General features: G+C 40.1%; 1 protein-coding gene across 1 annotated transcript in view; it reads right to left on the bottom strand.

Moving 5' to 3' along the window:
- Positions 1–14,890, bottom strand: part of LOC149445613 (uncharacterized) — an 84,941-nt gene that overhangs the window by 44,235 nt on the left and 25,816 nt on the right. Inside the window, exons 21-28 of the mRNA XM_089653500.1 lie at positions 12,580–12,731; positions 7,945–8,083; positions 7,698–7,808; positions 7,394–7,573; positions 7,034–7,273; positions 6,734–6,890; positions 2,317–2,445; positions 748–901 (exon numbers count right to left, since the gene is read on the bottom strand). Of these exons, the coding sequence (XP_089509626.1) occupies positions 748–901; positions 2,317–2,445; positions 6,734–6,890; positions 7,034–7,273; positions 7,394–7,573; positions 7,698–7,808; positions 7,945–8,083; positions 12,580–12,731 (1,262 nt within the window). The remainder of the gene's footprint in view (positions 1–747; positions 902–2,316; positions 2,446–6,733; positions 6,891–7,033; positions 7,274–7,393; positions 7,574–7,697; positions 7,809–7,944; positions 8,084–12,579; positions 12,732–14,890) is intronic.

The raw sequence follows: 14,890 nt of genomic DNA, 5'->3' as shown, positions 1-14,890 counted from the left end.
ATTGAGAATCCAGTCAACAGGCCCCAACACTCTGATGTGGGGAGGGGCACTGACATGATCCACCCAAGTAAGCTCCAACACTGAACATTACTTGCGGTGGACTTTTGCAGCGAGGAGATAGTGAGTATTCTTTGTTGAAGGAGTGTGCTATCAGGAGACAAGGCTGCATTAGCAATCTCTCTTTAAATAAACCAAGCCCAATTAAAAAAAGAACTGTAGATTGTTTTTTAAATGCAGAGTTGTTCATTTTTTTTTCACTTTCCTTACAAAAAAAAAAGCAATTATGGGGGTCCAAGACTTGATGCCTCGTTAATACCAGATCTTAAAAAAGCAGAAATGTGAAAACTCCAATAATTTTATTAGGGCTGAGTTTTTTTTTTCTTTCTCGGCCGAAAAGCACCAGCAGCTTCTTTTGGGTGAGAAGCAGTGTGTATGTAGGGCAATTTATCACGTGACGATTGCAGCAGATCCGCACTGCGTTTGGGTGCCATTGAAAATTAATGGCACTTGAGCGCATGTGATGCACTTTCCAACTATTGCAGTGCATTTTTAGATCGCAGGTAGAATTGCAGGGATTCTGCCTGAGATCCCAAAATGCCAGATGTGAACAGGGCCTCAATCTTTGAGAGGGAATTCCTAAATTTTATCTTCTGATAACATACTGGCTAGTAGAATCTGACACAGTTTGTTATACTGAATTTTACATATTCTGACATGGAAAGTCTAATTTGTAGAGAAGAATCTTACCAGATGGTACAAGTGTTGTTGTTGTCATTTGGAACTACAGATCCTAAGGGGTATCTGTGACCATATTCATCATAACACACATTACATTCAAGGACACACTGCTTTGTCTCTTCATCATAGTATGGTTTGTCCTTGGGGCAGTTGGGATAGCAACCTGTTTGAACACATTGAAATTACAAACAACACTAATCCAGTTTATACTGAGCATTTTGTTTACAGAACACAATACATCAGTAATACATGAGAGTGCATAATCTGTATGTTAAAAGGAATAGGTCAGGGTAGGAATATAGGAGGTACCATTGCTAACAAGCTTTGAAAGCTACTTGCTCCAGGAATGTTGTCCATATCTTCACTACTTGGGGAGCCACTAACGTGGAGCAAGCATGTAAATATCAGTTGTCCATACAACTGCAACTAACAAGCTGCTTGGGTGCTGTATGCCAAGAAAACACAAGGGCCTGTTCACACTTTGTACACCAGTGTTGAGGTGTGTGCCTCATTCTGCCTGAAGAGTCTGTCATTGGTTAAAGCTTTTCCTTCTAGTGTAGCAATTGCTAATCCTGAAGAGGAACTCAATTCTAGATTTCCTATATTGTGTTTTATCATCCTTTTCTTGCCTGTGGCATCAGGGCATAGAGAGAGCCGACTAACAAAAAGGTCTCTTCTTCCTACTCTTGCTCCTGGGATCATAGGTCCACCTGGGGTCTGCTGGCCCTACAGTCAAGTCCATTGTTATGGTCATTTATTGCATATCTTTGTGACTCTTTTCCATGCTAAACCCTACAATTTGGGGAGTACCCACAGTTTACAATGTCTGTCACCTGTTGACTTTTGTCTTTAGTAAAAAAATATTCTGCAAAGCTATCCCTTTTGGTGTTGTTAGCGCTTGTGTTCGCAGTTATCTCATTTAACCAGGTGTGCCCGAGGGACTAAGGTTGTTTTTGGTGTCGAAGTGCAGAACAGTGAACCCAGAATTATCAAGTGGCTCCTTCGGGGGGGTAGCACTAGTGGACAAGCTTCAGCTCAATCAGAAATAATTGAAGCTTTGCTTGTCAGAATGGCATGGGATTTGGCAGGAGGTAGGAGGTACAGAAAGCTGTTACAGAATTGTGCAGGTAACTCTAGGGGGTCTGTTTATGAAAAAAAATATCAAGGGACAAATGTCAACATATGTTCGCTATCAGACTTATTTCCTATGGTCATCAGCTCCATCTAGTGGCCATAATGTGGTATAATGTGGCCATAATGCAAGGAAATACCACATTATGACCACAAGATGGAGTTGACAATGATAGGACATACACTTATTAGAAAAAATACAGGGACAATTTGGGCAAACGCTTGTGACATTCATCCAATGCACTTATTATAACTAAACCCCTTGATGTCTGCACTTCATACGTATTATTATTTTATTGTGACAGAGTCTCTTTAACCACCTCTCGCCCGGCCTATTATAAAAAATGTCAGGAGCACTAATATACCAGGAGGACATCATATGGCGTTCTTTCATTCCCACTAAAACAAAGTAATTTTGTGACAACTGTTAGTGACTTCACTTCTTACCTTCCAAACCTGGCAGATTCTGGTAACAGGTTCCATCAGGGTTCCTGCAAGTTTTCATGCACTGTGATCCACATGGTCTGTAGTGCCACTCACACTCCCCTTCTGGGTTGTAGAAATCGCAAAACAGTGCTATATTCAGATGGACCAAAGAAATATATTAAAACAGCGGTTAAACAAATCATTTCTACCAAAATGTGTGATTCTCATGTTTAAACTACATTTACAGTGATTACTGTATATGTAGGGAAATAAAAATAATAATATTTAAATGTAAAGGCCCATTTACCCCACTTATAGTGCAGTGACATGCGTTGATGCACTGCATTACTATTCGTTTTGAATAACATCCCAACACACCTCCACATAGGTGCAGGTCGGCACAAAGTGTTCTGTTACAAATAACATTTTTAAAGTGTAAATAAAGGCAAACCTTGGTTTTTTTTTCATTTTGGATAGAAAAAGAGAATTATAAACAGTGTCAGTTTTTTTTTGCCATCTGTGTCCCATTTGACTTTCACTTCCTGTCCCATAGCCAAAACAGGAAGTGAGATGGAATCCCTCCAAAGTGAAGGAATCCTGGGGTTTTACCAGAACTAGTGTCCCCACTGGAAGCTTTCCCCTCTATTAGTGTTCTAATGTCAACCCTAAATTTGGGATTTTATTGAAATTGAATCTCCCTAATGGGGGCACAGACAGCAATAAAAAACTGACATGTGTTCTAATCTCTCTCCATTCTATACACTAAAAAATAATAAAAATACTGTCTTTTTTTCTCAAGTCAACTGAATTGGAATGTATGTGATTATTGTATAGCTGCTTTTACAGCAAATTTGTCCAGATGTTGCCTTTCGTAGGTATGGATAGATCTGTTAACGACTGGTCTATTTCCTCTTGAACCTAAAGTGTTACTAAACCCAGGACCCTGTATTCACTATATCTGGTCTCCCACACTACACACAACATGGAAATGCAATTATTTTAGTGAATATAAACTGCTAAATACATTTTCTCATCAGCAGTATATAGCTGGCTTGTGACTTCTACCAGTGTCCAGCTGAGCACTAGCTAAAGGTTGTAGGAGGAGTTTTCATTCTCCCCTGACTGTCCTATGAGGCTGCATAACCCTGACTCCCTGTCCTGACAGCTCTGATTGGCCCTGTGCTAATCACATGCACCCTCCCAAAGAGAAAAAAAAATTCTCTAGCAATACACAATAAACTGAGCATGTGCAGAGTGACTCATAGAGCACTGTACTATCAGCAGATGGACTGGGGACAGTTAAAGAAGGGGAGGATAAGAGAAGACAGGATCAAACAGCCTTTTTACTCAATGCGGAGGTTTAACGCTTTTGGTTCCACAGTGAGTATAACAAGCATGGTTTACTGCATATACAGATTGATTTTACTGTTGTGGGTTTAGTAACACTTTAAGTTAGGTTAGGCAGCCCTAACACATGAGAGCACTAATCTCTCCAATATACAGTGCCTTGCACAGGTATTCATATTCACATTCATACCCCTTGAAATTTTCCAAATTTTTTGTCTTGTTACTACCAAAAACTATTTTGATTTCCAGATGATGGATTGAACAGTGCTCCATAAGATGTTCAAAGCTTGGGATATTTTTTTATAACCTAACCCTGCATTAAACTTCTCCACAACTTTATCCCTGACCTTTCTGGTGTGTTCCTTAGCCTTCATGATGCTGTTTGTTCACTAATGTTCTCTAACAAACCTCTGAGGGCTTCACAGAACAGCGTATTTATACGGAGATTAAATTACTCACAGGTGTACTCTGTTTACTAATTAGGTGACTTCTGAAGGCAATTGCTTCCACTAGATTTCAGTTAGGGGTATCAGAGTAAAGGGGGCTGAATACAAATGCATGCCACACTTTTCAGATATTTATTTGTAAAAAATGTTGAAAATCATTTTCCTTCTACTCCACACTTATGTGCCACTTTGTGTTGGGCTATCACATAAAATCCCAACAAAATGCATTTACATTTTTGGCTGTAACATGACAAAATGTGGAAAATTTCAGAGTATGAATACTTTTTCAAAGCACTGTTTATGGTCAAAAGATAAAGTCATATATTCATTTCCACATTGAATTTCAATAATTTCTAGCCTACTCCTATTAATATGAATGATCTTGAATTTTGTAAACATACTTTATGCAGAGCCCCACACAATTACTTCCTTGAATTCCGTGACACATAGTCACTATGCCCTGTGAGTAGGTACTGCTGTGTCAAACATTTCACAGAGCCTGCCCTCTGAACTACAAAAATGCTAAGAGGAGGAGTTTCAGGAGTCAGTACAGGAATTACTGATTGCAGGCAGCAAGGTACCATGGGATATGTAGTCCCTGCAAAACCATGCATGGAATCTAGGAAGTTGTGGAAAGAGATGGTCAGCAGACAATTGTTTGTATTGCTATTACAGTTCTGATGTTATGAAATAAAAAATGTATGCTGTAACCTTAGATTTCCCTTAATTTTCTGAAATGAGACCTTTTACCACAAAGTATAAAGGCAGAGGACACAGTCCTGCCGTGCCCCTAGTAATGTTGACCATAAAGCATTATTTCACTGGTTAATTCTACCAGTGCTGTATTTCATCAATACTTACTATTTTATATTGGGTTTTAAGATTAACAAATTCAGTCATTTAGAGCAGTGGTCTCCAAACTGCGGCCCTTTGCTTTCCTTTATCCAGCCCTTGAGGGATTATTGTTGCCACTGACACCAGTGATGGGGCACTATTTCTCCCCCAATACCAAAGATGGGACATTGTTTAATTCCACTGGGCGCAGTCCGCTCCCCCCCCTAAAATTTGAAGGACAGTAAATTGGCCCTTTGTTTAGAAAGTCTGGAGACCCCTGATTTAAAGGATGGAAGGTTTAGTGTAGTACAACACTTTTGATGGTTAACCATTAGCCGCCCGGCCTATAGCCGTTTGGCGGCGGCAAAAATGTATTACCTTTCCGGGTGCACGCCATTTGGCGTCCTCCCGCACATGCACAGTTCAAGCGGTTGCAGGGCCGCGCAGCGGCGCGATCTGTCACCGGCCATGTACCTCGGATACGGCCAATGACAAATCTGAGTACAGGCCCCGTTGCCGGTGCCATGTGACCTGCTGTGACCAATCACAGCAGGTCACATGACAGTTGTATACAATGGATGGCTTCATTCATGCCATCCATTGTATACTAGTGCCTAGCTGTGAATGGTCACAGCAGGTCACATGCACATGTCATGTGAATAGCTGTCGCCAAATCACAGCTAAGCACAAAAAGAAAAAAAAAACCTGAATGAATCGATGTCATTCAGGTAAATGCTTGCTTATAGCAAAGTAATACTTTGCTATAAGCAAATTGTGTAAAAAAAAAAAAAAATCATACTGTCACCAGTCAGTGTCCCTGTTCACCACCATGCCAGTTATATGATGATGCTGTACTGCACTGGTGACAGTATGTAAAAAAAAAATTGTGAAAATAATTTTTTTCATTTTTTTCATTTTCCGAAAAATTATGACAAAAAAAATACAACTTCAAAAAACTCGCCATTCCTCTTATGAAGTACATTGGACTGTCTACTCTGCAAAAAGGGGTCATTTGGGGGATATCTGTACTGTTCTGACATTCTTGGACCTCAAGAAATTAGATTGGCCGTCAGTACTTCAGGATTGATCAATTTTCAGATCTATACCATAGTTTGTGATCTCTATAACTTTCCTACAAACTAAATAATACACCCTAATTTGGGTTATTTTCACCAAAGACATGTAGCAGAATACATCTCGCCCTAAATTTATGAAGAACAATTATTTATTTGTAAACTTTTATAACAGAAACAAAGAAAAACGTGTTTTTTTTTCAAAATTTTTGGTCTTTTTTTGTTAATTTAGCAAAAAATAAAAACCCCAGCGGTGATTAAATACCACCAAAAGAAAGCTCTAGTTGTGTGAAGAAAATGATAAAATTTTAGTTTGGGTACAGTGTTGTATCACCACGCAATTGTCATTCAAAGTGTGAGAGCGCTGAAACCTGAAAAATGGCCTGGGCAGGAAGGTGTAAAATTGCCCGGTATTGAAATGGTTAAATAGTACATTTTTTTAGAAGTCTATGCATCAAATCAAAGAGAAGAACACCCAAGAAGGAAAAAGAAACAAAGTGATTTGTTACTAAAAGATGGACCGTCCCTAACAATGAGGAACATTTGGGAGTTATGCACTTCCTATGCGAATGTCAAACAGCAAATTACAAGTCCAGGTAGTGTGTAGCGTGTTTTTTTTTCTGAAGCAAAATCCTACTTAATGTATCTCTCTATGGTTATACATATGTTCAGTTGTGCAATGGAATAATTCGATGTTCTATTAATCCTTTTCCAACATAGGCTGAATGAATTACTCACGACACATGTCGGGGGTTCTCCAGTTGATACAGGTTCCGGCCTCACTACAAGCTTGAGCATATGAAGCCACAGCAGTACAGAAGCACTCGCAATCCCCACCAGTGTCACAAGCACAGGCATCCCTGACACAGGCGTCATAGTATTTCAGTGGATCAACCTGAAAATAAAAGTCAATGTATTGGTGAGTTTAAAAAAATATGCATTTTCTCATATTGCTCATTTCCACACTATCATAGAATTATCTGAATTTGAACTATTATAGCTTTTGCACTTATATTGATTATATACATGGGATCATACCACAGGATGGCAAGCTGAGAACACATGACTGGTGATGATGCTACATTGTCTCTGTGCCCAGGGTTTCCTGTAAGGGTTTAGTGAGCAGGGATCCTTGAGGCTTCCAGCATCTGGGCAGCTTGGTGAGAGCTTCCAGCTGTTGCCGAATTCTACCACATCTCCTACTACAGACAGAGTTCTGGTGGTAAAGTCATTATTGGCATTTCCATCATAGTTGCCACACAATCCACACACTCTACCCTAAACAAAAGCAAAGAAAATATTCAAAAACACTAGTGTTTACTACAATACAGACATTTCGATTAAAAGATATGGCATTGCAAGGTTTGTTAAACCTTTTCAAAATTTACAATAGAGTACCTGGAAGCTTGGATCCAGCTTGATAAACACAGTGGTCTTCATATCCCACTCCAAAACCAATCCATTGAGAGCTTCAATCACTGTGTAGATGCCCATCTGGTGCACTTTGTATGGTACATATTCTCCAGAATTAAGTTGGATGACCTCAAATTTCCCATCGCTCAATATAAGCTCGTAGTTCTAAGTTAAAGGGACATTTCTTTATTGACAGTAAAACCCTACAAACCTTATTTTCAAAGAAAAAACATTTGTGAAATAATTTTTTGATTTCTATTTTACTTTGTATTTTGAAAATAACACTTACACCGAGGAAGACTTTTATGGACTTAGAACAAGTTGTGCCTGTAGATCCACATGGGATGTTCTCAGTGATAACACGGAAAGTTCCATTGGATGGATCGCTACTGCAATAATCCTGACATCAAAGGGGCAAATATAACAAGTTAGCACATTCATATAAGAAGGATTACTTATGATTTGAAGAGTGCATGAATATAAGTGGGTGGTAAAGTCTATGAAAACAATAAAAAGACAGAAAAATGAATATTTACCTGAACAAGTGTATATTCACAGTCCCCACTAAAGCTGTATCTCTTGGTGTCATATGTGATGTAGTTACCATCACCATATACTGTACAGGTTCCCATGCACAATTCACTAGTACACTCCCAGTTTCTGTTCACACAAGTACTAAAATGAAGAAGTGTACAGTAGAGGTAAATGAACACAGAATTCATAGTTTAGTTTTCCCTTGTTATGTTATTTTGTGTCAACGTTATCTAATTAAGGCTACTAGTGCAAGAATGAATCATAACTCATCACAATTACAGCAAAAAAATGTGACATGATAGAATAAATAAATAACTAAATAAGTCAAATAATATAATGTAAATACAGTTGCAAGAAAAAGTATGTGAACCCCTTGGAATTACGTGGAGTTTTGCATGAATTGGGCATAAAATGTGCTCTGAACGTCATCTAAGTCACAACAATAGAAGAACACAGTCTGCTGAACATAATACTACACAAACATTAGATGTTGCCATGGTTTAATTGCACATAACATGTAAACATTCACAGTGCTGGGAGGAAAAAGTATGTGAGACCCTAGCTTAATGACTTTTCCCAGAGCTAATTGGAGCCAGGAGTGAGCCAACCTTGACTCCAATCAGTGTGATGATATTGGATGTGTTGCTGACAGCTGTCCTGCTCTTAAAAAACACACACCTGGTTTGGGTTTACTGGTTTCAAGAAGCACTGTCTGATGTGAACCATGCCTCGCAGAAAAGAGCTCTCAGAAGACCTACGATCAAGAATTCTTGACTTGCATGAAGCTGGAAAGGGTTACAAAAGTATCTCCAAAAGCCTTGATATTCATGTGTCCACGGTAAGACAGACTGTCTACAAATGGAGAAAGTTTAGCACTGTTGCTACTCTCCCTAGGGATGGTCGTCCTGTAAAAATGATTGCAAGAGCACAGCGCAGAATGCTGCATGAGGTAAAGAAGAATCCCACAGTGTCAGCTAAAGACCTACAGAAATCTCTGGCACATGCTAACATTTTTGTTGACACATCTACAATAAGGAAAACATTAACCAAGAATGGAGTACATGGGAGGACACCACGGAGGAATCCATTGCTGTCTAAAAAGAATATTGCAGCACGTTTGAAGTTTGCAAAAGAGCACCTGGATGTTCCACAGCACTACTGGCAAAATATACTGTGGACAGATGAAACCAAGATTGAGTTGTTTGGGAAGAACACACAACACTATGTGTGGAGAAAAAAAGGCACAGCACACCAACATCAAAACCTCATCCCCACTGTAAAACATGGCAGAGGGAGCATCATGGTTTGGGGCTGCTTTGCTGCCTCAGGGCCTGGACGGATTGTTGTCATTGATGGGAAAATGAATTCCAGAGTTTATCAAGACATTTTGCAGGAAAACGTACGACCATCTGTCCGCCAACTGAAGCTCCGCAGAGGATGGGTGATGAAACAGGACAATGACCCTAAGCATACAAGTAATTCAACAAAACAATGGCTGCAACAGCACAGAATACGCCTTCTGGAGTGGCCCAGTCAGAGTCCTGACTTCAACCCAATTGAAATGCTGTGGCATGATCTTAAGAGAGCGATTCACACCAGACATCCCAAGAATATTGCTACACTGAAACAGTTTTGTGAAGAGGAGTGGTGCAAAATTACTCCAGATCGTTGTGCAGGTCTGATCTGCAACTACAGGAAAAGTTTGGTTGAGGTTATTGCTGCCAAAGGAGGGTCAACCAGTTATTAAGTCCAAAGGTTCACATACTTTTTCCTTCCTGCACTGTGAATGTTTACATGTTATGTGCAATTAAACCATGGTAACATCTAATGTTTGTGTAGTATTATGTTCAGCAGACTGTGTTCTTCTATTGTTGTGACTTAGATGACGTTCAGAGCACATTTTATGCCCAATTCATGCAAAACTCCACGTAATCCCAAGGGGTTCACATACTTTTTCTTGCAACTGTACATAATAGTCATACAACAAATTTATTAAAGAATCCCACAATCCATGAGTTTTGTGCAGAAAGATCTATCCAAAATCTTCTTAATTTATTAGTGTTCATATAATGTGTGATAAAGATACTGTGGGGAATTCATAAAGAGTGTCTATGACACTCTTTAGAATTCCGTCATGCTTCCACACAACAAATGTGTGTGGGCGACAGATTCAAGTACCTGTTGTAGAGGAGGTGCATTGATATTGGAGCGTCCATATGGAGACTCTGCCCTCAGTGCATCCGCGCTTCCTCCTGATGGTGCAGCTGTCATACAAACAGCACAGAGGCGGGACGTTTTGGGTCTGGGTGGATGGATCCTAATGGAGATTCACAGACTGTAGCTCCCCATAAGGTCTGCTCCCCTTGTGATTGACAGTAGGCATTGGGCAGATCTTAGCTAATAAACAGGTTACTTTTGGCTGTAGAATCTGCCCACTTTCTGCCGTTAGTTGCAAGGAGAGAGAGGACCTGATAGGGAACTAGAGTCTCAGCCTCCTTTAGTTTCCACCCACTGCACTATCACTAGTTGCTAGGAGGCTGAAAACTGTAAAGATGACAGCATCCTTAACCACTTTCCGTCTCTACCATATACATAAATGGCCAGATGGGAGCAGTGCAGGAGCAGGTGGCCATTTATAAACGTCCTCTTGCTTCCCTGCTTGTGCGCGCTCCCCAGGATTGCGCGGCACTGGACACGGCGGAACACTGATCACTGTACGGGACCTCTGTGTGAGGTCCTGAACATATGATCACTGATTGGCCAATCAGTGATCACATGAATAGTAATAAGCAAGATGTCACTTCTGACATCATTGCTTACTACTAATGAAATCTGTGAAGATCACAATGGTCACATGGTACAAGGCTATTCACAACAGCATTGTACCATGTGACAAGCTGTGACCAATCATAGCTCTCACAGTATTTCTCAATGGCTGTAAGAATGCAGCCAGAGAGAAGGACAAATGATTGCTTTTACAGTCTTTACAGGTGTAAAAGCAATCAGTGTAAAAAAAAAAAATCTTCATCACCCCTACAAGTAGTACAGTGTTACTATGGTGACACTGTACTGCTAGGATGACAGTATGTTAAAAAAAAAAACAAAACAGAAATAATAATATAAAAAAAAAAATTTAAACTTTTTTTAATTATAATTTTTGGTTATAATCTAATGTGGGGTTTTTTTTTACTAAAAAGTTAGCTGAATACATTTTGGCCAAGATTTATGAAGAAAGATTATTTATTTGCAAAATTTTATAAGACAAACACTTTTGTTTGGACCTTTTCATTTTTATAGCAAAACAATAAAAAAATCTCAGCGGTGAATAAATACCACCAAAATGAATTTTTATCTGTCTCAAAAAATGCTAAAAAATGCATATGGGTACAGTGTTCCATGACCGCACAATTGTCATTCAAAGTGTGATAACACTGAAAGCTGAAAACTGGCCTGGACAGGAAGGAGGTGAAAGTGTCTGGACTTGAAGTAGTTAAATGATATGTTCACCTTTCTGAACATGTTGCATGTTACACCTATATTAAGGGTGTAACATGTAACATTTTTAGCAAACTCCCTGTGCACCCCCAAAACTCCACTTCCCTGTGACAACGGGCAGGGGAATCCTCTCCCTGCGACCTGCTGCTTTGAAAAACAGCACAGCTGAGCAGGGTACCCCCCTCCCCCAACCATGACATTAATTCACAGCACTCTTTGAATGAATGAACTACAAGTAGCATCTGCTACTGTAGCAGGTAGCTTGTAGTTCTCAATGAACTGCTAGGGCGCTGGTGAGCGCTCTCATTGTTCATTGACACTTCCTACAGCCTTCAAATAGACAGTCAGTACAGTGGTATGGTCAGAAAGCTGTAGCAAGTGTCTCCAGGAGCCTAACATTGTACCCAAGATCTGCAGGCTCCTTAGAAAAAAAAGATAAATGACATTTATTTTACCTGCCAAAACCCGGGCATTTATTATTTTTTTGTAAAAGGTGAACTTAGCCTTTAATAACCAGTGACAGGGGAGAGTTAGCTTTAGCAAATATGCCACTCTTCTTCACTGCGTTCAGGGACAGGCACTTTGGCTGTCTCTGTACACCAACAGTTTTACCTCCAGTTTTGTTATCTACGAAATTGAAATATTTATTTTTGAATTTGGTGCATTAGTAGTGCCACTCTGTAAAAGTGGCATTATCAATAACTACATGAATCTGCTGCATATGTCAGTAAAGTTACCGAATCTGGCAGCACAGGTTTTTAAATCTGGAAGCCATAGTGGCAGAAAAGTATTGGTGGGGATTTACTGAATTCCCCCAAACTAGTGCAGTCACCACCCCAATATACTAGAGAAGTAATGTAGATAGTTTACTGCAGAGACTTGTTAAAAATGTTTACAATGAAATTCACTGAGAGTGCTGACAAAAGGTACACCAGGCTCATTCTCTTTACTTTATGCTCAGTTTTCACGATTTTAATATTACTTTACAAGATATAGGGCATGTGAAAAACCTTGATGTTTCATTCAAAAGCCAATCCTATACATATCTTTACCTTGTCTTGAGTAACACTTCTGTTTTCATCTTCTTTAAAAAAAAGTCTGTTTATATTTAATTTTATATAAAAAGATTTTTAAATGATTACCAAGTATTGCACTGCACTTTAATTTTAGCACTTGGAGGGAAAGCTTCATTGTTGTGGATACATGGACACTGCTGTTCTTGAACACATCCACCTTGACCATCAGCTATAAGGCCATCGGGACAAATGCATCCAGAGATACACTGAGTGCTGTACTATAAGAGACATAATAAAACATATTTAGGATATCCAATAGAAAGATTGATCACACAACGCACCCAAATTGTGTGTCCCATTTACCGCCTTGACCCTTTTTGGATAATTAAGGAGAACAAGTCTTTGCAAGTATCTGCACTATGGAACTTTCAATTTAAATAAAAATCTGACTACTTCAAGAATCAATTCCCTAGCAAATCCCCCTGCCTTCTTGCATGTCACGACCCCCTTTGGGAATGTCTAATTACTCTTTGTGCTGGCCCAGGATCTCTTACCCTCTCCTTATTTCCCTATGTAACATTTAAAGGATAAGTTCACCTTATCCTATCATAAATGCACATTTTTTTCAGGTTAAAAAAAGTTCCTTTCTTTTTTATTTTTTCTTAGAAGTCTGCAGAGCATTGTATATAAAATCAGCAGATCACAGGTGCATTACCAGGCTTCTGCAGACTCTCAGTAAAGCTGTATGCTTGTACCTCCCTGTTAACTTGTGACATCAGGTGCAGGATAATGATTCCCCCACACTCTGTCACAAAGGTGGATCCTCATTGGCTAAGACAGCAGCGGGAGCCATTGGCTCCCACTGCTGTCTATCACAGCCAGTGAGCCAATGAGAAGAAAGAGGGGGTGGGGCCAAGCTGTGTTTCTGTGTGGGAATGGACACACGGATCAGCGGGTGACCCCATAGCAAGCTGATTGCTGTGGGGGCACCCGGCAGGAGGGGGAGGGCACGAGAGCCTGCAGGGCTCAGCTGTCCTGGGTCTCTGCCTCCTCAATCACAGCCAGTCAGCCAATGAAGAGAGGGAGAGAGGGGGCGGGGCCAAGCCATGGTTCTGTGTGTGAATGGGCACACAGATCAGAGGGTGTCCCCATAACAAGCTGCTTGATGTGGGAGCACCCAACAGACAGGAGGAGCCAGAAAAACCTACGGGGGACCTGAGAAGAGGAATATCCAGGCTACTTTGTGAAAAACCACTGCACACAGCAGGTAAGTATAGACATTTTTGTTTTTTTAGAGAAAAAAATTTAAGTCTTCAGTATTGCTTTAACGTGTTACTGAGAGTGAACTTATCCTTCAATGTAGATACCAAGGAAGAAGTGTAGGAGAATACTAAAGTGTGATACTTGAGTGAAAGCTCCGATTCTGCTGGGCTTGTGACATCACATCCATGATGGCAATGTCCAGCAGCAGTCTCCGAGTTTTTGAATGTCTATACAAGGGATTTCATTACATGTACATAACATTCATAAAGAACATTAAATGCACACTTGGGGGTTGATTTACTGGCTGGAGATTGCAAAATCTGGTGCAGGTCTGCACAGAAACCAATCACCTTCCAGGTTTTATTGTCAAAGCTTAATTGAAAAAGCTGAAGTTAGAAGCTGAGGCTACCATGCACAGATGCACCCGATTTTGCATTCTCCAGTTTAAACAAAAATTGTCCCATAAGACTATGGGGTAGATTTACTAAAGTGGACCTTCACCTTCTAAACCAACTTCTCTCCTCTCCACTCATCCTCAGCTAACTACACAAATAGCACGTTTCTTTTTTTGTTCATTTACCCTTTTATTAAGGTACAGCTTTCAGTCCTACCTCCCCAAAAAAGTAATTTGCTGAGGCGAGTGACATGCATTGTGCTCCCTGTGCCTCCTAGTATATGAACGTTACATATCCTAGGAGGCATAGTCTTGCATTCACAAAAGAGGAGGGGGTGGGCTTAGCGGCACATCATCTGGAGGCCCGCCAACTAAGCCCCAAAGAGCTGGCAGCCTCCCGTGATGTCACAATGAATAAAGTAGTGCAGGACCCGATCACTGCATAACCAACAACCCGGCAATCAGGGGTTTAAAAAGAATGGGGGATGGTGAAGATCTGCCATAAATGAACGGTCTGGTGAAAGTCTCTTTAAAAACAAATCCCTTAGCCTATGGTTGGCCAATGAAAGAGCAGCAGCTAAGAGGCCATTTTTCTGCTCTACTCTTATGTCAGCTTGTTCCTTTTGAGCACATGTGCATGCAGCAGAACCTGGCTGGCTCAGAATACTGACTCTCCCTTTCTCAGTCTGAGTGCAGCTGTACAAGGGATTACACAGCATCTGGCATTTGCATGAGTTAATATATTAAATTAGTAAATTAGTAATATATTTAATTATTTAT

The sequence above is a fragment of the Staurois parvus genome, unplaced genomic scaffold (assembly GCF_062004578.1).
Source record: "Staurois parvus isolate SC_StPar_1 unplaced genomic scaffold, SC_StPar_1.0 ptg000715l, whole genome shotgun sequence".
Lineage (NCBI taxonomy): Eukaryota > Metazoa > Chordata > Amphibia > Anura > Ranidae > Staurois > Staurois parvus.
Note: the sequence above shows the minus strand (reverse complement) of the source record. Positions and strands in the feature narration are given on the sequence as shown.